Source organism: Salvelinus fontinalis, chromosome 40 (genome assembly GCF_029448725.1).
Source record: "Salvelinus fontinalis isolate EN_2023a chromosome 40, ASM2944872v1, whole genome shotgun sequence".
Classification (NCBI taxonomy): domain Eukaryota; kingdom Metazoa; phylum Chordata; class Actinopteri; order Salmoniformes; family Salmonidae; genus Salvelinus; species Salvelinus fontinalis.
The window spans coordinates 15596747-15620902 of NC_074704.1; the positions used below are offsets into that span (position 1 = coordinate 15596747).

General features: G+C 42.9%; 1 protein-coding gene across 1 annotated transcript in view; it reads left to right on the forward strand.

Annotated features, from left to right (window-relative positions):
* The window catches only part of LOC129839283 (VPS10 domain-containing receptor SorCS3-like), a 266049-nt gene that overhangs the window by 186584 nt on the left and 55309 nt on the right, over positions 1-24156 (forward strand). Inside the window, exon 4 of the mRNA XM_055906593.1 lies at positions 12858-12925. Within this exon, the coding sequence (XP_055762568.1) occupies positions 12858-12925 (68 nt within the window). The remainder of the gene's footprint in view (positions 1-12857; positions 12926-24156) is intronic.

The following is a 24156-nucleotide window of genomic DNA, read 5'->3' on the forward strand; positions in this document are numbered from 1 at the left end:
CTCGAATTAGGTCTAATGTAGTGTTGTGTCTTTGATTATGCCAGATTAATTGCTATGACATGCTATTCTATAAAATAATTTCTCCGTAATTAAAATTACCTGATTGAACTAATCATGTAAATGTTAACCTGTCTAGGATCAGCGTGGCGCTAGCGGCACTCCCCCCCCCCCCCCACTGAAAAACCAGTGCCGCGAAATTCAAAAAAAATATTTTTTTAAAATATTTAACTTTCACACATTAAAGTCCAATACAGCTAATGAAAGACACAGATCTTATGAATCCAGTCAACATTTCCGATTTTTAAAATGTTTTACAGGGAAGACACAATATGTAAAGATGTACATCTATTACCTAAAAACACATTAGCATATTCCACCATCTTTTATTTGTCCACCAACACCAGTAGCCATCACCAATTCGGCTAAACTAAGATATTTATAGCCCCTAACCAACAAAAAAACTCATTAGATGACAGTCTGATAACATATTTATGGTATGGGATAGGTTTTGTTAGAAAAAAGTGCATATTTCAGGTATATGGCATAGTTTACAATTGCACCCACCATCACAAATGGACTAGAATAATTACAATGAGCAACGTGTTTACCTAACTACTAATCATCAAACATTTCGTAAAAATACACAGCATACACGAATCGAAAGACACAGATCCTGTGAATACAGACAATATTTCAGATTTTCTAAGTGTCTTACAGCGAAAACACAATAAATCGTTATATTAGCTTAGCACATAGCAATTAGCAGCCCAGCATTGATTCTAGCCAAAGTGAGCGATAAAAGTCAACATCGCCAAAAGATATTAATTTTTTCACTAACCTTCTCAGAATTCTTCCGATGACACTCCTGTAACATCACATTACAACATGCATATACAGTTTGATCGAAAATGTTTATATTTAGCCACCAAAATCATGGTTAGACAATGTGAAATGTAGACAAGCTGGTAAAGAAAACGTCCTTGCGCCACTTAGACAGTGATCTACTCTTATACATAAATACTCATAAACGTGACTAAAAAATATAGGGTGGACAGGGATTGATAGACAATTTAATTCTTAATACAATTGCGTTATTACATTTTTTAATTTATCCTTACTTTTCAATACAGTTTGCGCCAAGCGAAGCTACGTCAAAAAACATGGCGTCCTAAGCCACTAAAATGTTTCGACAGAAACACGATTTATCATAATAAAAATGTCCTACCTTGAGCTGTTCTTCCATCAGTATCTTGGGCAAAGGATCCTTTCTTGGGAGAAATCGTCTTTTGGTGGAAAGCTGTCCTCTTGCCATGTGGAAATGTCAACTACGTTCGGGATGAACTGAAAAGCGTGTCCAACTTTTCACATCGTTGCAAAAATAAATGTCCCAAAATCGCACTAAACGGATATAAATTGCTATAAAACGCTTTAAATTAACTACTTTGTGATGTTTGTAACTCCTATAACGAGTGAAAAGATGACCGGAGAAATATAACAGGCTAAACTAACGCTTGGAACAGGAGAGGGTCGGTGTCTTCCACGCGCGTTACGCAGCAAGAAAAGACTTGCTAGCTAAAGGTTTTTTTCATTTGTAGGGCCTGTGAACGAGCAATCGAGCCCGTTGGAATCGTCATCACGTAAAGGCATCCAGGGGAAGACGTAAGAAGTGTCCGTATAGTCATAGCAACGACAGAGCCCTTTTAAATGACTTCAGAAAAGTGGCCAACGTTTCTCAAATCTGACTCCATGTCAGGGAAATTGCTGTAGAATGGGCTCTGTTCCACTTAGAGACAAAATTTCAACTCCTATAGAAACTATAGACTGTTTTCTATCCAATAATAATAATAATATGCATATTGTACGATCAAGGATTTTGTGGGAAGCCGTTTAAAAAATTAGCCACATTAGCATAAATAGTCTAAACAGCGCCCCCATCCCCAACAGGTTAATTAACTAGAGAGGGACACCACGAAAGAATATTTATAGAGCTGTTATCTTTCGAATAAACTCTTAAAGATTTAGTAATATTTTACATCCATAGCAGTCACATTAATCGACATTTTATTCAGGCTCATCTGAAAGTGGTAAATCCTTGTTTATCTGCAAGAATCCTGGCTAACAAGTGGAATCAGCAATACAAAATTGGGTTTAATTATTTATTTCCTAAATACCTAACTAATCACACAGAAACACACATACACAATTAAATCATAACTTGATCACAAAGTGCCGTCATAACGGAAAACGTCCCTAGCGGGCAGAATAGATATGACAGCTTGTTACACAAAGAAAAGGGGCGGGATTTTAGTGAAAGAGCGGGAGACTGGAACATAGGCGAAGCTGTACCATCGTAAATACAGTATCTTATGCATTCTATATTACCGCCCATTTGAAAAAGGAAAATGCAATAAATATTTACTCTGAGCTGCACTTCAGTAGGTTGGTGGTAGATGGAAGACCGTATCGCCAACCCGAGTCCTCTGTCCTTTGAAGAATGTCTCTGGTGGTCACTGGATACGTTGGAGTACGTCGTGTGTAGTAGACGGGATACTCTGACTGTCCTTCCTAACCTACGTTTGTAGCAGCTGTTGCTAACTCAACGGCTAGGAGGTATCACTTCTGTAGTGAATACGAGTTCAAAGTTCATACCATTTACAACCAAAGTCCATGCTGATGTTGGCTTAGTTCTGTAGTTATTATCTGAACCATTCTGACATCGGATCGTCATCCTAAATGAACCCGGAACAGGAAGTTATATTTTTGTCAATGGCTTTTATAGTGGAGGGAGAGGGGTGTGTCTGAAAAGTTTATAACCCATGTCTCTTCACAGGGGCGGGCCCCTAGTTGAGCAGAAGCCCAAATTTATGAAAATCCAAATCTCTCATTTGGAAGCTAAAATTACCTTTAATCTCTTCACAAATAATTTCATATTCAAACATTTGAATTAAACAACAATTCCATGTGAATCCGATACCTCTGACGTTTAGACTTTCCACAGTAGAGTTTATGTCATTCTATCATTGATGAGAATGTTTCAGAGGGCAACCGAACTGACATAATATACCTTAAGTACCACCGCATATGTTCAGTTGGTCGGATTACCAGAATATAGTTCATTTCCCCAAACTTCTGATGTTCCCAGAATCTCTATGTTAACCAAGGGGTTTTCTTATGTCACATCAGTTATAGTAGGGAGAGGGAAAAGGGGGAAAAGAGGTATTTATGACTGTCATAAACCTACCCCTAGGCCAACATCATGACAGTAGCAACATTTGAAATTGTTTTTTTTACATTGGAAAAAGTAGACTCAGAGCTAAAAAAATGGTATGTCATACAGTACAGTTGAGGAACAATGGGAAAGTAATTAGCTTTGAAAGTTGATAAACTTGTAACCTCACTTTGAGAAAATGGCCCTTGATTGTTTTGATACATACTGGAGAGCTCTTCTTTGTCTACACCCATCCAGCATTGTTCACACCCTTTTAAAACCTGTCTAGGACTGGGGTGGCGCTAGCGGCACATCCCCCCCCACCCCCACTGAAAAACCAGTGCCGCGAAATTCAAAAAAAATATTTTTTTTAAATATTTAACTTTCACACATTAAAGTCCAATACAGCTAATGAAAGACACAGATCTTGTGAATCCAGCCAACATGTCCGATTTTTAAAATGTTTTACAGGGAAGACACAATATGTAAAGATGTAAATCTATTAGCTAAAAACACATTAGCATAATCCACCATCTTTACTTTGTCCACCAACAACAGTAGCTATCACCAATTCGGCTAAACTAAGATATTGATAGCCCCTAACCAAGAAAAAAACTCATCAGATGACAGTCTGATAACATATTTATGGTATAGGATAGGTTTTGTTAGAAAAATGTGCATATTTCAGGTAGATGGCATAGGTTACAATTGCACCCACCGTCACAAATGGACTAGAATAATTACAATGAGCAACGTGTTTACCTAACTACTAATCATCAAACATTTCGTAAAAATACACAGCATACACTAATCGAAAGACACAGATCCTGTGAATACAGACAATATTTCAGATTTTCTAAGTGTCTTACAGCGAAAACACAATAAATTGTTATATTAGCATAGCACATAGCACATAGCACCCCAGCATTGATTCTAGCCAAAGTGAGCGATAACGTAAACATCGCCAAAATACATTATTTTTTTCACTAACCTTCTCAGAATTCTTCAGATGACACCCCTGTAACATCACATTACAACATACATATACAGTTTGTTCGAAAATGTGCATATTTAGCCACCAAAATCATGGTTACACAATGACAAAAGTAGCCCAGCTGGTGAGAAAATGTTGGTGCGCCATATTAGACAGTGATCTACTCTTATACATAAATACTCATAAACGTGACTAAAAAATATAGGGTGGACTGCGATTGATAGACAATTTAATTCTTTATACAATCGCGGAATTACATTTTTTTAATTATCCTTACTTTTCAATACAGTTTGCGCCAAGCGAAGCTACGTCAAAAAACATGGCGTCCTAAGCCACTAACATTTTTCGACAGAAACACGATTTATCATAATAAAAATGTCCTACTTTGAGCTGTTCTTCCATCAGTATCTTGGGCAAAGGATCCATTCTTGGGTCTAATCGTCTTTTGGTGGAAAGCTGTCCTCTTGCCATGTGGAAATGCCAACTGCGTTCGGGATGAACTGGAAGCGTGCCCAGCGATTCACAGCGTTTCAGAAATAAATGTCCCAAAATCGCACTAAACGGATATAAATTGCTATAAAACGCTTTAAATTAACTACCTTATGATGTTTTTAACTCCTATAACGAGTAAAAACATGACCGGAGAAATATAACAGGCTAAACTAACGCTTGGAAAAATAGCAGGTCGATGTCCTCCACGCGCATGACGCAGCTGCAAAGGAGCTCCTACCTACAGGGTTTTTAATTTATAGTGCCTGTGATTGCGCAATCGACCCCATTCAAATCGTCATCACGTAAAGGCATCCAGGGGAAGACGTAAGCAGTGTCCGTATACTCATAGGAATAACATTGGCCTTAAAACTGACTCCAGAACAGTGGCCAAAATTTCTGAAATCTGACTCCATGTCAGGGAAATTGCTGTAGAATGGGTTCTGTTCCACTTAGAGACAAAATTTCAACTCCTATAGAAACTATAGACTGTTTTCTATCCAATAATAATAGAAATATGCATATTGTACGATCAAGAATTTTGTGGGAAGCCGTTTCAAAAATTACACGATTACCATAAATAGTGACAACAGCGCCCCTAGCCTTAACAGGTTAAGCTTTAGCCCCAACCATCTCTTTAAGGATTCATATGTGAGTATCAGACCTCAGGATAAGACCCAGATGCAGACAGTGTGAAATAACAGAAGTTTATTTACAAAACAGGGGGCAGGTCAAGGTCAAGGACAGGCAGAGGTCAGTAATCCAGGGCAGAGTCTGGAAGGTACAGAACGGCAGGCAGGGTAAGGGCTGGCAGGGGTCAGTAATCCAGGGCAGAGTCTGGAAGGTACAGAACGGCAGGCAGGGGTCAGGGCAGGCAGGGGTCAGTAATCCAGGGCAGAGTCTGGAAGGTACAGAACGGCAGGCAGGCTCAGGGCAGGCAGGGGTCAGTAATCCAGGGAAGAGTCCGTAAGGTACAGGACGGCAGGCGGGGTCAAGACAAGCAGGGGTCAGTAATCCAGGGAAGAGTCCGTAAGGTACAGGACGGCAGGCGGGGTCAAGACAAGCAGGGGTCAGTAATCCAGGGAAGAGTCCGTAAGGTACAGGACGGCAGGCGGGGTCAAGACAAGCAGGGGTCAGTAATCCAGGGAAGAGTCCGTAAGGTACAGGACGGCAGGCGGGGTCAAGACAAGCAGGGGTCAGTAATCCAGGGAAGAGTCCGTAAGGTACAGGACGGCAGGCAGGCTCAGGGCAGGCAGGGGTCAGTAATCCAGGGCAGAGTCTGGAAGGTACAGAACGGCAGGCAGGGTCAGGGCAGGCAGGGGTCAATAATCCAGGGCAGTGTCAAGAGATACAATCCGGCAAGCAGGCTCAGGGTCAGGGCAGAAAGAATGATCTAAAACTGTGAGAACTGGAAAACACGAACTACCGAGAAACAGGACTACGGGAAAAAATGCTGGTAGACTTGACGAGACAAGACAAACTGGCAACAGACAAATAAATGCACTGGGGATAATGGGGGGACTGGGCGACACCTGAATGGGGGTGGAGATGAGCACAAGACAGGTGAAATTAATCAGGGTGTGACAGTGAGGCTATGTACTAAACAACCGAAGATTTCAAGACTAAAGGTTGGTTCATACTACGGGTGTGTTGGTAAGTAGTAAGGTTGATCCAAACATTTTGACCTAACAACAGCAGTCAAGCACCCACGGTAACTGGCTAACGTTGGCTAACTTGCTAGCTACTTCCAGACACAAATGAGAGAACAGCTCACTCTGACCATTTTAGTCGCCCTAGCAGACCTGGTTAGGCTGTTTTTATGTTATGAAGAGCATTGGTGACTGCATCTGTGCTGCTGGCAACAAATTAATTACGCTTTTTTTGCCAATGTTTACTGACACCAGTCAGTTATTCTGCGCTCTAGCACATTCAGACGAGAGTGCTCTGAAATCGGAGTTTATAGCCAGAGCGAATTTACCAGCTACGTCTATTGACAGTTGTCACAGTGACATCATAAACATTATATTGAAATAGTTACTTGCATAGTGGAGTATTTTGTTTAGACATGTAGCTAGCTAGCTAAAATCCCAACTCATAAAGTTTCTGTAAGCTAACGCACTTCTGTGTCGCGCTGTAACGTACAATTGACCATATTTTAGCGCCCGAAAAACATAACACTTCCAGGTCAACTGTAATATGATTACCATTGTAAAGCACAATTTGTCCCCTTTCCAGCAATATCAATGACGAGACCTTCATGCTGCCCGTCTCTGCAGGATTGAAGTAGGCAATGAGCTCAATCGGGTCTCAATCGGGAAAAAATACAGGTGGGGAAGCAAAACCTACTGCGTGATAGGGAAAGTGGGAGATAAACCATGACGCTTCTCCCTCTCTGTCATGGATGCCATAGTTGCCCTTATTTTGAAGATGTAATCCGGAGCCTTCTGTGTTCTCTTTTCAGATTTTCTCCATCTCCTTAGATTTCATAGTTTAATTCCACTGATTTCAAAACTCGTCCTCGAGTAAGTGGAGAGCAAATTTTATGCAGTTCTACTACATGATATCTTTTTTTTTTTTATCGCATTAGAAAGGATTACCTACACATAATGACCAGATCATAATATAGACAGAAGCCAGCAATATGACAGACCAATCTGAACTCATCTCTCGGCATGTCCAGCCCACTCATTATCTCAGCCAATCAATGCTAACGAGAAGGTTGCTTACTTTTTCCATTGCTAAACCGACTGGGCTTGTAATTGATCAATTGTGTTGATATTTAAAGATAGCATACAAGTTTTTTATTAAGTCACATGAAAGTTTGCATGTTCCAGATGGCATTTCTGCAAAAAAATGCATTTTGATAAAAAAACATTTAAGTTCAAATGGTGTTCCTGTTAGGTCTGAAAATATGTGCGACATATGCCTAGTTTCCTGAAACGAGTTACATATTGTAAAGGACACCCTATGTTACTAATTGGAAGTCAAACACATTCTACCTTCTGCCTTGCAAATTACTGCCACTTTAGCCCAGGACTCATACAGAGTTCACAGTAAGCTAAACATCCACAAGACGCAGGCTTTTGTCAAATGATGCCACCCTGTTTCCTCTATGTCAATCAGGATCCAGACATGATGGACAGAATGACAGTCATCTTATTCATCACCTCATATCCACTACCATAATGAATAGGTGGTAATAGTGCAGTGTTCACAAGCATGTGAGGCTAGTCAAGACACTGTCAAGACACTGTCAGACTGACCAGTACAATGTCAGACTGGCCAATACATTGTCAGACACTGTTTGCGACCTTTGCCTTGTGGAGACATGACTTACAGCTTGTGATGTGTCAGTCACAATAACATGCACACATTCATAAAAAGCACCTCCAGGCATGAAATCCAATATTCCCATCTAACTGATATCAGTCATATGGCCAATGCTAAAATGAATCCCATTTACTCCCCCTCTTAAAGACCAAGGCATAGCTGTAAACATTCCAACTGGCTGGCTGCAGACAATGTAAAAGCTGTTGTTGTCTAGAAAAAAGGCCTGTGTAAGATCTTGGAGCCTTGACTGTGATTCAGACTGCAGGATGTCCACTCTTTGGTGTTGCAACGCACAATATGCGTCAGCGATAAGGTTTGTACATAATGTTCTGCGTTTTCCCTGAAACCACATTAGAATGAATGATTCTTTAGATGAAGACGTGACACATGCTGTGGGACGTCCTTCCTGCCCTCATGCGCCGTGATGTTTTTGTTCTTGTACATAAGACGTTTTCGTTAGTCCGCTTGACATGTTCTCAAAAGCTTACGTGGTTTACCAACCTAGCTTAGGCACAACAATCATGACTCGTTTCCGTCTCTCTTTCCTGGTAAACCACATGTTTTACTTTTAAAATTCTGCAGTTGGTGTCAGCGTTTTGCGTTCTGAAGTACACAGCTAAACAAGCCTCAGAACACAATAACGTACATACAGCCATATAGATTTAAATTGAAATCCTCAATCAACGTGAATAGATGAGTGGAACCAACAACTGTTATCCTCAATCATTCAACCACCATTTAGAGAAGTTTCCCTGGCAGCTCTCGTTCTCTAAGTCTCTTGGCTGTCGCCGGGCAGGACTCATCAGTGGCTCTAGATCTGGCGGGTGTTGAGTTATTGACCTGAGTGGAAAACTAAGAAGCTCACTTTGTTACAGCTCTGAGTTTCAGAATAAAAAATATCATTGGCCTGATGAATAAGTGCAGCTTGAGCTCACCCAGTGGCATCATATGTCACTGTCCAGAGTGATGAGAGACAAGCCCGGCCTAACTACCGGCTGCCTGGCTCAGCCTGCCTGCCACCACAGACTGCTATTGAGAGGAACATGGCTCCGCCTTTCTGCAACCACAGACTACTATTAGGAGGAACATGGCTCCGCCTTTCTGCAACCACAGACTGCTATTAGGAGGAACATGGCTCCGCCTTTCTGCAACCACAGACTGCTATTAGGAGGAACATGGCTTCACCTTTCTGCAACCACAGACTGCTATTAGGAGGAACATGGCTCCGCCTGCCTGCCACATGCAGGATCCTATGAGGTGGAACATGGCTTGGGACCTCTATTTAATTACTGATGGTTTAGCTATGGGATCAGATCTGGTACCAAGCCAGTGATAAATAACAGGATGATTATGATGATGACAGTGTGTGTGCATAAAACTTTGTTTGAAGATGTCTCTTGAAAAATACTTTTTTATCTCAATGAGAAAAACCTGTATAAATTAAGGTTAAATGAAAAAGAAGAAATATATTGAAAATATGGCAAGGTGCATCTGGTGTTTGATGATTGTTGGCCTCGGAGTTGAATGTCAGAACATTATCATGGAGTCTGACTGGGGCCACCGACTCTGTCTGTAGGACTAAAATAACAATACAGACAGCCAACAGGAAGCAACATCAGTACCATCTATCAGTGTAATGGAACAAAATGCTCCCTGTCATTATGCACCCAGGAAGTGGGAAATGTAATTAGACAAGTATATCCATAATTTACAGTATTGTCATGACTTTCCTGTGAGGATCAAAATAGGCAGATCAAACTGATGGGGGGGGGGGGGGGGGTGACAGTAACCAGGCCTCTCTCTCTCCCACAGAGAGGACAGTGGGAGCTGCTGGATGGTCACCCTTCACACCCTGCTGTAGAGGGAAACTTTCTCTCTCTCTCTTCAGTATTGGGATCAGAATGTTTTTGTCTAGAGAGAGACTTTTAACTCTAACGTACAAAAAGTGAACTATTTCTAACATCCGAATGTGGGAAATGGTCAATACGTAGACGTGGATAACGAATGTCTATTGTCATAAAAAATGGTATAAAGAAAAACTGTATTCTGGAAAGTATACACACTATATATGTCCAGTTTCCATCCAATACGTGCTATAGACAATATGACACATTATGGAATATTTTTGTTAAGATAGGAATGTGATTTTAGTTTTCGAATAAGGTCATTTTTTTGAGAATACGTTGCACATTAGTAGCCACGCCCCGAGTGAGGTCAGAGAGCTTGTCAGCGTGATGGAACCGTTCTTTTCGACCAGAGTGCTTAAAAGGACTGGGTTAGAATTAACATATCAGACTAGGAAACGTGGAGCGTTAGCTACATGTGGGTAATGTTTGAAACAACACGAGGTGAAGAAGATAAACTCCCCAGATTATACCCGAACATGAACAGGCTGCAGCTGTCCTTGTAAAGGGGTTCAAACTCTGACTATCCACACGAGCTAAGAAGTTCAGAACAAAAACAGCCCATTGGAGACCAGACAACTAAGAAGAAGGACATTGTGACATCTGGTGGACAATCAGAGCATGTGCTTTGTTGAAACCAAAAATGAAGGTTTGGTTTCAACAGAGATAGATGACAAACTACTGCATTCAAACACGAAAATACATGTATTGCTTCCTATTCCAAAACGGGGGACGGTTTGTGTGCAAGGTATATGATTAATGTGAAGACAGTCCTAGAATATAATCACGATAAATGTCCCTTTTTCTCTATCTCTATATTTTCCCCACCCCTTTCTCCATCTCTGTGTAGTAAGCCGTCATATCTTGTCAGTCCAGGGACTTTTGTCTCATGTAAGTGTCTATGTGTATTCTGTGGTTTTATTTAGTTTGTTTGTAAATAAATAATTAAACCAATTTGTGTGGTACTGAATGATGAGCAAAGGTTGGGGTTCTTGCAGATCCAAGAGAGTTACGACTGTTCAGAATGACACTGATATGAGGTAATGATTAATAAGTGACTGTTATCGATATATAACTTAGATATCTTCTAGAGTTTAATTCGGGAGATGGTAGCTCATTAAACAACTTTTTCCGTGGTGCCCCAAATTCCTTAAGAGTTAATTGTTACATGGTTAATTTAATTTTATCAATTTTATCAAAAGCAAATGATGTTAAACCTGTTATGGCTGCACGCTGAATATTGAAAAAACTGGAAAATGTGTGCACATTTTCAAACGGCCTCCTAAGAAACTTTTTATTTTCCAATATGCATATATTTACTACTGTTGGATAGATAACAGTCTGTAGTTTCTAAAAAGGTTTGAATTGTTTCTCTAAGTCGAACAGAAATATTTTTACAGCCATTTTCCCAGCCGAATTGAGTTTCCCAAAATGCGATGTGTCTCTTTAAGACCTTCTCTATAAAAGGCCATTTGACTTGGGACCATAGGGACACGTCAGAGGCGTACGTCAGACTGTAATGCGGAAGTGAGAATTGAAAGGAGTCGAATATCTCGTCCCTGGACTGAATAACAGAACTTCTTGTGAGACCTGCGCAGTTAAAATAAAAATCCGGGCGCGAAGGATAATTTGATCTCGGCTTCTGGAACAAGGTAGATAACGTTGAATATGATGCCTGACTACGATATTATTTGCTACATGTCACAAAATCATCCTAAAGTATGTTTTTTCAATATACTTTAATTATATTATTGCAATTTATTCTGGACTTTAGATGTGAAACGACGGAAGAATTTTTTGAAGAAACGCTTTCTGGCGCAGCAATGCTACCGTGCTAGCTAACCAAAGAGGGAAATCATTCGTTCTGGAACCCAACTAAAGACTCTACTGGACATTGGACCCCGTTACAACATTCTGATGGAGTACCAAGAAAGATAAGACCCAATTTGGGATGCTTTTTCATATATATGTCGAACTGTTGAATGCTAACTCTGCTAACTATGCTAGGCTAGCGCTTGACTAGAATCAATGCTGCCTTATGCTAGCTTATGATGTTAGCTAATATAACGATATATTGTGTTTTCGCTGTAAAACACTTCAAAAATCGGAAATGTTGTCTGTATTCACAAGATATCTGTCTTTCATTAGTTATCCACCATATGTTTTTCTGAAATGTTTTATGAGGTGTAATTAGTAGCCGACGTTGGTGTATGTATTTTCTCTGGCTACTCCCGGCTGGATTCAGACTGTAGCTATGTATTAGCATTTTTGGGTAGCATCAATGTAAAACAGATTTATAGCTAAAATATGCACTTTTTATGAACAAAACATAGATTTATTGTGTAACATGTTATATGACTGTCATCTGAGGTCGTTTTTTCTGGGCTCTTTAGGTTGGTTTTAGTTTATTTCGGTTGGTTGTGCATGCTACTTCAATCATAATTCATACTTCATAATCATAATTCATACGTGTCTGTCCACTTTTGTATTTGGTGGTGAGCTAACATAAATATATGTGGTGTTTTCTCTGTAAAACATTTAAAAAATCGGACATGTTGGCTGGATTGACAAGATGTTTATCTTTCAAATGCTGTATTGGACTTGTTAATGTGTAAAAGTTAAATATTTTTAAAAAATAGATTTTGAATTTCGCGCTCTGCAGGGGTGTCATTTTCGGTCCGAGGTCGGGCTTGCACCCCAAACAGGTTAAACCTATTTTTCAACAAACATTTGATATGAAGTGCTTTATCTATTCCTAGTGCTAATTTCAATTTGGAGAGTGTCACGCTATATTGCTCACGGATACGCTCTTCCCTAGCATTATCCTGCCATGACTCAAGCCCACGGTCACTTTACTTCCTGTCTTGTGATAAGTAGACTGATATGTTCTCTATCTCTCTTTTCTCTCTCTTTTTTATGTTCTTCGTCACAGTTGTACGCCTCCCTGGAATTTGGGAGAAAATGGCAGCTGGTTCATGAGCATGTGAACAGGTTCTACTGGTGAGTCATACGCTTGTCTTCTTTCTTTCTTCTCATCATCCTTCGCTTCCTCTCGTCCTCTCTGTTGTCCTGATCTTTTCCTTTGTTTCCTCAGACTCTTATCACAAACTGTTTTGGAGCATCACTAGCAGTGTGTGGAGCAACGTGCTGTTTGTTTTCTGCAGTGCAAGAGACTGTGAAGTACATTGATAATACGTTTCAACAAGCTATCTGAATGACTAGTGTTGCTGGTGGGAAATTCTGTGTACCATTCTGCTAATTTCCACTGTTGATATGATTGGACAGAGTAATCTACATCCACAGTGTCACCATTTCACATTCTGCCTCTCAGATATCACATTCTGGTTCATTTCTCAGATATCATGGACATTGCACCTTCTAAACAATCATTACTTTTTCATTGGGGGTTATCCATGCATACTGTATATACATAAAATAGGAAGATACAGTATAACAAGTCGTGCCCTGTGGCATGAGTAATAGATCACCCAGGAAGTTCCTGTTGCCTCTCATCTAATCACGTCAGCCCTCATCCCCCCCAACAGCCAACCGCAGTGGCCTTCCCCATTCTGAGAAAGTGCACACTCATCACAAATGTAGCTCTGAATTTGTTCTGCCTAACTGCTTTCCTTCCTAGCGATAGAGGGGATGCTGTGTGTGTGTGTGTGTGTCCCGAGCTGCTGCCAGCTATGTCTACAGCAACTTGCATAAATCCGGTGTCTACTTTTCATCACATATCCTAAAAAATGTGCTTGATCCATCGTTGATCCAACCCCTTCAAGGACTTTAAACTCTGGCTCTCAGTATTAATGCCCCGGGCCCCTCAAGCCATGCTTACAGACAATTAGGTTTTCAGTCTCGCAGCACCAGGAATGACATACATCACACCGTAGGACGGCCATATCTGTCCAAGGTAATCCACTATACCCACTAAAATTATATTGTCACACCCTGATCTGTTTCATCTGTCTTTGTGATTGTCTCCACCCCCTCCAAGTGTCACCCATCTTTCCCCATTATCCCCTGTGTATTTATACCTGTGTTCTCTGTTTGTCTGTTGCCAATTCGTTTTGCGTTGTCAAGCCTACCAGCGTTTTTCCCTCTTTCCCTGTCTCTTGATTGTTCCTGTTTTCAATGTATCCCGGTTTTGACCTTCGCTGCCTGCCCTGACCCTGAGCCTGCCTGCCGTCCTGTACCATTGCCCCACCTATCTGGATTACTGACCCCTGCCTGCCCTTGACATGTCTTTTGCCTGTTGGATTAAGAAACTGTTGTTAATTTTACGTTGTCTGCAACTGGTTCTTACCTTGAATTGTGACAGATATAATACAGTGATATACAGTACAGTGACTCTAACTTGAAATATGTGGCACAGTCTTTCCATTGTACAGTGCCTGACTTAAGAATTTCCATATTAAAGTTGCTGAGTAATTATGCTTTTGTGACAGATACCACTTTTTGGTATAATAACAAACCCACAATGTCTGGCTGTTGCTGTGGGGGTTGCTAAGGTAATTTGACATTTTGTGACACAGCTCTGGGGAGAACGTCCTCACATGTAAAGCCATTGCTATTTTAATGCCATCATTGTTGAGACAACGCTGAAATGAAATTTCTATATCTGGAGCGGAAAACCTTCCCTCCTTCTCTTCCCTCCTCCTCTCCTCCTCACCTCTTCTTCCCTCCTTCTCTACCCTCCTTGTCTCCTCGTCATCCCTCCTTCTCTTCTCTCCTCTTTTTACCTCCTTCTCTTCTCTCCCCCTCTCCTCTATTTTCCTCCTTCACTTAACCCAATCTTCTCCCATCCTGTTCTTCCCTCCTCTCCTCATCTTCGCTTCTTTTCTACTCTTCTTCTTCTCTGTCTCCACTCCTCCTCTTCCCTTCTTTTCATTACTTTACCCCTCCTTCGCCCTCTTCATCCTTCCTTCTCACCTCGACTTCTTTAATCCAGGTCTGTAACGGGGTCTAGACAAGGAGTCAGATCTGGTTAACATGAAGTGACACACTCCTCATGGATGTGAATGGCACTACACACACACAGACAGCAGAGAAAGGCCCCCATATTTTCAGTCCAATTATCAGCCCTCTAACGATAGAAGAGAGTGAGAGTCTGTCAAGGAATAAATTCCACCCTGGGTTCAGAGCATCGTGTCCCAGGAGAGTGACAGTGGATTACCCCACTGATAAATGTTGTGCATGATACTTGATTAATATGGCATTTCCCTCTCATCCTTCTCCCTCTGGAACTGTCAGCTCCATAACTCGCCATGGCAACGCCACCCAAGGTCATCCATAGGTGATATTGTGAGATTGTTTGTTCTAGCTATCTGCTGCTGCTGTTGTTAGAGCCCCGGAATCAGAGACAGTTTAGTTTTCTGTACACAGAGAATGATCATAGTTGATCATGTTGAATAGTGACAAACCTACTTCTTTACAAACTATGTATTGTATGAAACAAACACCATTACAGAATGGAAACCACAACATACTAGTCCAATTACAATGTTATATGCTGTCATATGCTTGCAGGTATACAGTATGTAACATGCCAGGCTCTAACGTGCTCAGAGCCCAAAAAAAATGACCCCTTCCCTGGATACATTGACATCAGCTCACTGGTGGTCCAAGATGACTATATGTTTATACAGGTAAGGCTCTGTCTGAGGAGAATATATTGTACCATATTGTACAGTGCTTTATTAAACTATTCACCCCCCTTGGCATTTTTCCTATTTTGTTGCCTTTCAACCAGGAATTCAAATATATTTTGGGGGGGGTTTGTATCATTTGATTTAGAAAACATGCCTACCACTTTGAAGATGCAAAATATGTTTAACTGCGAAACAAACAAGAAATAAGGCAAAAAAACTGAAAACTTGAGCGTTCATAACTATTTACCCCGCCAAAGTCAATACTTTGCAGAGCCACCTTTTGCAGCAATTACAGATGCAAGTCTCGCCGCTTGGCACATCTAGCCACTGGGATAGATGCAGGCAAAACTGCTCCAGCTCCTTTAAGTTGGATTGGTTCCGGTGGTATACAGCAATCTTTAAGTCATACCAAAGATTCTTAATTGGATTGAGGTCTGGGCTTTGACTAGGCCATTCCAAGACATTTAAATGTTTCCCCTTAAACCACTTGAGTGTTGCTTTACCAGTATGTTTAGGGTCATTGCCCTGCTGGAAGGTGAACCTCTGTCCCAGTCTCCGTGGGATGTTCAAAGTTTTGGATATTTTTTTATAACCCAACCCTGATCTGTACTTCTCCACAACTTTGTCCCTGACCTGTTTGGAGAGCTCTTTGGTCTTCGTGGTGCCGCTTGCCTGGTGGTGCCCCTTGCTTAGTGGTGTTGCAGACTCTGGGGCCTTTCAGAACAGGTGTATATATACTCAGATCATGTGACAGGTTGTGACACTGAGATTGCACACAGGTGAACTTTATTTAATTAATTATGTGACTTCTGAAGGTAATTAGTTGTACCAGCTTCATAGCAAAGGGGGTGAATACATATGCACGCACTACTTTTCCGTCTTACATTTGTTAGAATTTTTTTAAACAAGTACTTTTTAAAATTTCACTTCACCAGTTTGGACTATTTTGTGTATGTCCATTACATGAAATCCAAATAAAAATCCATTTAAATTACAGGTTGTAATGCAACAAAATAGGAAAAACGCCAACGGGGTGAATACTTTTGCAAAGCACTTCATGTAGACCATGATGCATTGCATAGGACGTGCATCATTAGCCTTAAATGATATGGGCATGTGTTATGTATTACGCACAACTTGCTTTGGCTAGGACTGGGAGAGGATTTGCATATTTTATAGAACCACATGCAACAACTAGTTGATCCTCAGGTGTGAGGAAATGGCATGATAGAGCTAAATAAATATGAATATTTATGATTCATTATTGTGTTGACACATTGCATGTTCTTGATTAGAATAGATATGGGGTCCATTGATTGACAAAGTTTTTTAATTCTTCATTTTGCAATCTGAATATGCATATATTATGGTAATTATGTAATAGTAATTCTCACGTCTGAACCTTGAATCGTTGCTATGCTGCATGTGTATTTTTTTCTACTTTTTCCATAATTTACATCGTTTTTTTAACAATGACACATTCTGTATGAAGAAAATGCACCTCGCATGACATATGTAAAATATGCAAACCTTTTGTTTGAACCTTCATTTCAGAGTCTGCATTTGGACTCTATTGTGGTTCAGATTTGAAACCTAGGGAGTTTTATATTTTTCCACACCAGTCTCCTAATATGTCTTATTAATCATAATTTGTGCGAGAGAGAGGAATCTGAAATGATAATGTGCTGAATTCTAAGTAATGCTGGTACAATTCTGGGGTCATGTTATAATTTCCCTCCCGCCGCCTGAATAGTATTTACTTTGACATTGTGCAAATGAGGATGCACAAATTTAAAAGCAAACAGGAAAATTTGAATAAATATCCCGCAAATCCAGTCCAGTATAAATAACTTTTCCATCCAAATGTTAATCCAAAGGCCTACCTTGTTATTTGAAGTATTTGAAGGGGAGAGATATGGATATATTTCTATTAGAACATGAATTAGGCCCACATGGTTTTATAACTCAGGTCACATAGTCAAGTAAAGCTTCTTGTCCAAACTATTTCAATTAGATCCAATAGTTTTCTCTTGAGCAAGTGGCTTCACCAGGAAAACGCTAGACTCTAGTAGCCTATGTCAGGGGTTCAGGAAGAACTCCTATCCCTACACATGATGCCTTGAAAAAACTCTGGCATGTATTTTAGTTATAGCCTACTCAGGGCCAAGACTTCTTCAAAGTCAGGTCACATGTTCAGGAAAACTCCAGGCCCTACACATGATTGGCTTCATTCTGCCAGAATAATGGTCTGAAATATAGATCTGTGGTCTACCAGAACCCTCAACCATGTTTGACCACACTCACACATCTCCCTAACTAAACCCACAACTACTCAACCTAAACCTCCAACTGCATCTTCAATTTCAGGAAACCTATAACGTTTTCTTGTGTTGCGTCACAGCCGGATATATTCTGTGAAAGGGGTTAATGAGACATTTTTCAGTTCAAAACCCCCCGTCGTTACTCTCCATCGATTTTGAACTTCTTTACTCAGTTGCATGTGGGACTTTTTCTGGCGATTGCTCACTGTGCCCACTGCTCTTTCCTCCCAAATTATTTATTTCCCTCTCCTCTCCTCTCCCTCAATTGACGTGCACTTAGAAGTGCACTAAGAAGCCTAATTGGTTCTATCATATAATAATGAGCCTATTTCGCATGCCCCATTTCCAACCTAGAAAGCCAGCAACTTGTTTACTGGATACATTCTCGATTAATGGAATGCAAATGAATTAATTAAAAATCACACAATGTGATTTTCTGTATTTTTTTTTTAGATTCCATCTCTCACAGTTGAAGTGTACCTATGATAAAAAATTACAGACCTCTACATGCTGTGTAAGTAGGAAAACCTACAAAATCGGCAGTGTATCAAATACTTGTTCTCCGCACTGTAAATTTTTCAGAGCTGTCTATTGACCACCGCAAACTGATGCTGGTACTAAGACCGCACTCAACAGGCTGTATACGGCCATAAGCAAACAAGAAAATGCTCCTCCAGAGGTGACGCTCCTAGTGGCAGTGGACTTTAATGCATGGAAATTGTAATCCGTTTTACCTATTTTTTTACCAGCATGTTACATGTGCAACCAGGAGAAAAATACTCTAGACCACGTTTACTCCACACACAGAGACGTGTACAAAGCTTTCCCTCACCCTCCATTTGGTAAATCTGACCATAACTCTATCCTCTTGATTCCTGCTTACAAGCAAAAACTAAAGCAGGAAGTACTAGTGATCTGCACTGATCTAAAGTGTAAGGTGCCGCTTTCAAAGAGCGGGACTCTAACCCGGACGCTTCTAAGAAATCCCGCTATGCCCTTTGAAGAACCATCAAATAGGCAAAGCGTCAATACAGGGCTAAGATTGACTCCTACTACACCGGCTTGCAAATTATTACTGACTACAAAGGGAAGCACAGCCGTGAGCTGCCCAGTGACACAAGCCTACCAGATGAGCTAATTGACTATGCACGCTTCGAGGCAAGCATCACTGAAGCATGCATGAGAGCACCAGCTGTTCCGGATGACTGTGTGATCACGCTCTTAGTAGCCGATGTGAGTAAGACCTTCAATCAGGTCAACATTCACAAGACCTCAGGGCCAGACGGATTACCAGGACGTGAAACTCCAAGCATGTGCTGACCAACTGGCAAGTGTCTTCACTGATTTTCAACCTGTCCCTGAACGAGTCTGTAATACCAACATAATTCAAGCAGACCACCATAGTCCCTGTGCCCATAAACACCAATGTAACCTGTCTAAATGACTACTGACCCATAGCACTCAAGTCTGTAGCCATTAAGAGCTTTGAAAGGTTGGTCATGGCTCACGTCAACATTATTATTCCAGAAACTTTAGACCCACCCCAATTTGCATACCGCCCAAACAGATCCAGAGATGACGCAATCTCTATTGCACTCCACACTGCCCTTTCCCACCTAGACAAAAGGATGTGAGAATGCTATTCATTAACTACAGCTCAGCGTTCAACCCCATAGTGCCCTCGAAGCTCATCACTACGCTAAGGACCCTGGGACAAAATATTTCCATCTGCATCTGGATCCTTGACTTCCTGAATCCCCCAGATGGTAAGGGTAGGTAACAACACATCTACCACGCTGAGGAGACTGAAAAGATTTGTCATGGGTCCTCAGATCCTCAAAAAGTTATACAGCTGCACCATTGAGAGCGTCCTGACTTGTTGCATCACCGCCTGGTATGGCAACTGCTCTGCCGCAGACCGCAAGGCACTACAGAGAGTAGTGCGTATGGCCCAGTATATCACTGGGGCCAAGCTTCCAGCCATCCAGGACCTCTTTACCAGGTGGTGTCAGAGGAAGGCCCTAAAAATTGCCAAAGACTCTCATAGACTGTTCTCTATGCAACAGCATGGCAAGCTGTACCGGTGCGCCAAGTCAAGGTTTTTAACAGCTTCTACCCCCAAACCATAAGACTACTGAACAGCTAATCAAGTGGCTAACCGAACTATTTAAATGGACCCCCCCGCTACTCTCTGTTTATTATCTATGCATAGTCACTTTACCTTGACCAACATGTACATATTACCTCAATTACCTGGATTAACCGGTGCCCCCGCACATTGACTTTGTACCGTTACCCCCTGTATATAGCCTCGCTATTGTTATTTTAGTGTTGCTCTTGTTATTTGAGGCCTTTTAAAGGAAGCATTTCACTGTAAGGTCTACACCTGTTTGTAACGTCTGCTTCCAACTCACACCCTCAAACACGTAGATCCCCTGAATGCAGCTCACTTTCCAGCCCACACTCTCAAACACATAGATCCCTTGAACGCAGCTCACTCTCCAGATCCCAATCACCTGAATTGTAAGAACCTGTTCCCACACCTGTATGTCATTATCACACTATTTAGTTCAGTTCTTTGCACCCCATCACTGTGAGGTATTTTTTGTTTTGTGACACAAGTCTTTCAGAGCTCTTGTTTTTCCGTGATTTACTCCTCCGGTGTATGATAATTATTGCCTGCATCACTAACGATGCCTTTTGCCTATTCCCTGCCTGTACTTTAGCCTATTGGATTTCCTGTTATCTACCTATTGCCTGATCTTCCGGACTACGTTACTAGCCTTTTCCCTGCCTGTACTGTTGCCTTTGGACCCCTTGTGTATGACATTCTGCCTGCCCCTAGACCCAGCTACTGTCACGACTTCTGCCGAAGTCGTTGCCTCTCCTTGTCCGGGCGGTGTTCGGCGGTCGACTTCGCCATCATCGATCCATTTTTTATTTTCCATTGGTTTTGTCTTGTCTTCCCACACACCTGTTGTCAATCCCATTCATTACCTGTTGTGTATTTAACCCTCTGTTTCCCCTCTGTCACGCCCTGGCCTTAGTATTCTTTGTTTTCTTTATTATTTTAGTTAGGTCAGGGTGTGACATGGGGAATGTTTTTGTTTTGTTGGTTTTGGGTGTTGTTTATGGTAAAGGGGTTGTTGTATAGTATATGGGTTTGTGTGGAGTACATGTTTCTAGTGTTGTCTATGTAGAACGTTTGTAGCATGTGTGTGTAAGTGCACAACGTTATTTAGCTTCACGGTCGTTTGTTGTTTTGTTCGTTTTTGTTAAAGTGTTTCGTGTCGTGTTTATTTTTTGTCATCTTTAAAAAATAAAAGAAGATGGCTTACTTTCCAGAAGCTGCGTTTTGGTCCATCAATCCGCCACACGATCGTGACAGAATTACCCACCATAGGACCAAGCGGCATGGAAAGCGGCAACAGGATCTACCTACACAGGATTCATGGACATGGGAGGAGATACTGGATGGTAAGGGGCCGTGGGCTCAACCGGGAGAATATCGCCTTCCTCGTGAAGAGCTGGAGGCAGCTAAAGCCGAGAGGAGGCGATATGAGGAGGCAGCACGGAGACAAGGCTGGAAGCCCGTGAGTACAACCCAAAAATTTCTTGGGGGGGGCCTTAAAGGGAGTGTGGCGAAGTCAGGTAGGAAACCTGCGCCTACTCCCTGTACTTACCGTGGAGAGCGAGAGTACGGGCAGACACCGTGTTACGCAGTAGAGCGCACGGTGTCTCCTGTACGCGTGCATAGCCCGGTTCGGTACATTTCAGCTCCACGTATCGGCAGGGCTAGACTGAGCGTTGAGCCGTATGTCATGAAGCCGGCCCAACGCATCTGGTCACCAGTGCGTCTCCTCGGGCCGGCGTACATGGCACCTGCCTTACGCATGGTGTCCCCGGTTCGCCTACATAGGCCGGTGCGGGTTATTCCACCTCCCCGCACTGGTCAGGCGACGGGGAGCATAGAACCAGATAAGGTTGGGCAGGCTCGGCGTTCAAGGGAGCCAGTACGCCTGCACGGTCCGGTATTTCCGGCGCCATCTGAGCCATCCGTCTGCAATGAGCCTGCAAAGCCGCCCGTCTGCCATGAGCCTGCAAAGCCGCCCGTCTGCCATGAGCCAACTGAGCCGCCAGCCAGACAGGAGCCGCTAGAGCCGTCCGTCAGACAGGATCCGCCAGAGCCGCCAACCAGACAGGATCTGCCAGAGCCGCCAACCAGACAGGATCTGCCAGAGCCGCCAATCAGACAGGAGCAGCCAGATCAGTCAGCCAGCCATGAGCAGCCAGATCCGTCAGCTAGCCATGAGCAGCCAGATCCGTCAGCTAGCCATGAGCAGCCAGATCCGTCAGCTAGCCATGAGCAGCCAGATCCGTCAGCTAGCCATGAGCAGCCAGATCCGTCAGCTAGCCATGAGCAGCCAGATCCGTCAGCTAGCCATGAGCAGCCAGATCCGTCAGCTGGCCATGAGCAGCCAGATCCGTCAGCTGGCCATGAGCAGCCAGATCCGTCAGCTAGCCATGAGCAGCCAGATCCGTCAGCCAGCCATGAGCAGCCAGATCCTTCAGCCAGCCATGAGCAGCCAGATCCGTCAGCCAGCCATGAGCAGCCAGATCCGTCAGCCAGCCATGAGCAGCCAGATCCGTCAGCCAGCCATGAGCAGCCAGATCCGTCAGCCAGCCATGAGCAGCCAGATCCGTCAGCCAGCCATGAGCAGCCAGATCCGTCAGCCAGCCATGAGCAGCCAGATCCGTCAGCCAGCCATGAGCAGCCAGATCCGTCAGCCAGCCATGAGCAGCCAGATCCGTCAGCCAGCCATGAGCAGCCAGATCCGTCAGCCAGCCATGAGCAGCCAGATCCGTCAGCCAGCCATGAGCAGCCAGATCCGTCAGCCAGCCATGAGCAGCCAGATCCGTCAGCCAGCCATGAGCAGCCAGATCCGTCAGCCAGCCATGAGCAGCCAGATCCGTCAGCCAGCCATGAGCAGCCAGATCCGTCAGCCAGCCATGAGCAGCCAGATCTGTCAGCCAGCCATGGGCCGTCCCTCAGTCCGGAGCTGCAGTCCCTCAGTCCGGAGCTGCCATTCCTCAGTCCGGAGCTGCCATTCCTCAGTCCGGAGCTGCCCCTTATCCTGGTGCTGCCCCTTATCCTGGTGCTGCCCCTTATCCTGGTGCTGCCCCTTATCCTGGTGCTGCCCCTTACCCTGGTGCTGCCCCTGACCCTGGTGCTGCCCCTGACCCTGGTACTGCCCCTGACCCTGGTACTGCCCCTGACCCTGGTACTGCCCCTTAGTCCGGAACTGCCCCTTAATGCAATGGGGTTAATGTGGAGGGGGGTCGTTTGGAGGAAGCCTAGGAGGTGGTTAGGTACTGTGGTGACGTGGGGACCGCGACCAGAGCCGGAGCCGCCACCGTGGATGGAAGCCCACCCAGACCCCCCCCTAGACTGTGTATGGTGCGCCCGGAGTTCGCGCCTCAAGGGGGGGGTTATGTCACGCCCTGGCCTTAGTATTCTTTGTTTTCTTTATTATTTTAGTTAGGTCAGGGTGTGACATGGGGAATGTTTTTGTTTTGTTGGTTTTGGGTGTTGTTTATGGTAAAGGGGTTGTTGTATAGTATATGGGTTTGTGTGGAGTACATGTTTCTAGTGTTGTCTATGTAGAACGTTTGTAGCATGTGTGTGTAAGTGCACAACGTTATTTAGCTTCACGGTCGTTTGTTGTTTTGTTCGTTTTTGTTAAAGTGTTTCGTGTCGTGTTTATTTTTTGTCATCTTTAAAAAATAAAAGAAGATGGCTTACTTTCCAGAAGCTGCGTTTTGGTCCATCAATCCGCCACACGATCGTGACACCCTCATGTCTTTGTCAGAGATTGTTTTATGTTTAGTGTTGATTCTTGGTGTATAGGTGCGCGACGGGTCCTCGTACCCATGTTTATTTGATGTATGTATATTCTCGTGTTTGGAGCATGTCATGTGGACATTTATTAAAAGTCTCCATTTATACTTTGTTTAACTCTCCTGCGCCTGACTTCCCTGCCACCTATACACACGACGTTGACAGCTACCTGCCTCCTCCTGTGGTCCTTTACCAATAAACTCTTGTGCTTTAAACCAGCTCTCCCCTTCTGTTCATTACACTCCCCCCTTGTGCTCGGCGCATGTCACAAATAACATTTTTATTTTATTTTATTTTTATTTCACCTTTATTTAACCAGGTAGGCAAATTGAGAACATGTTCTCATTTACAATTGCGACC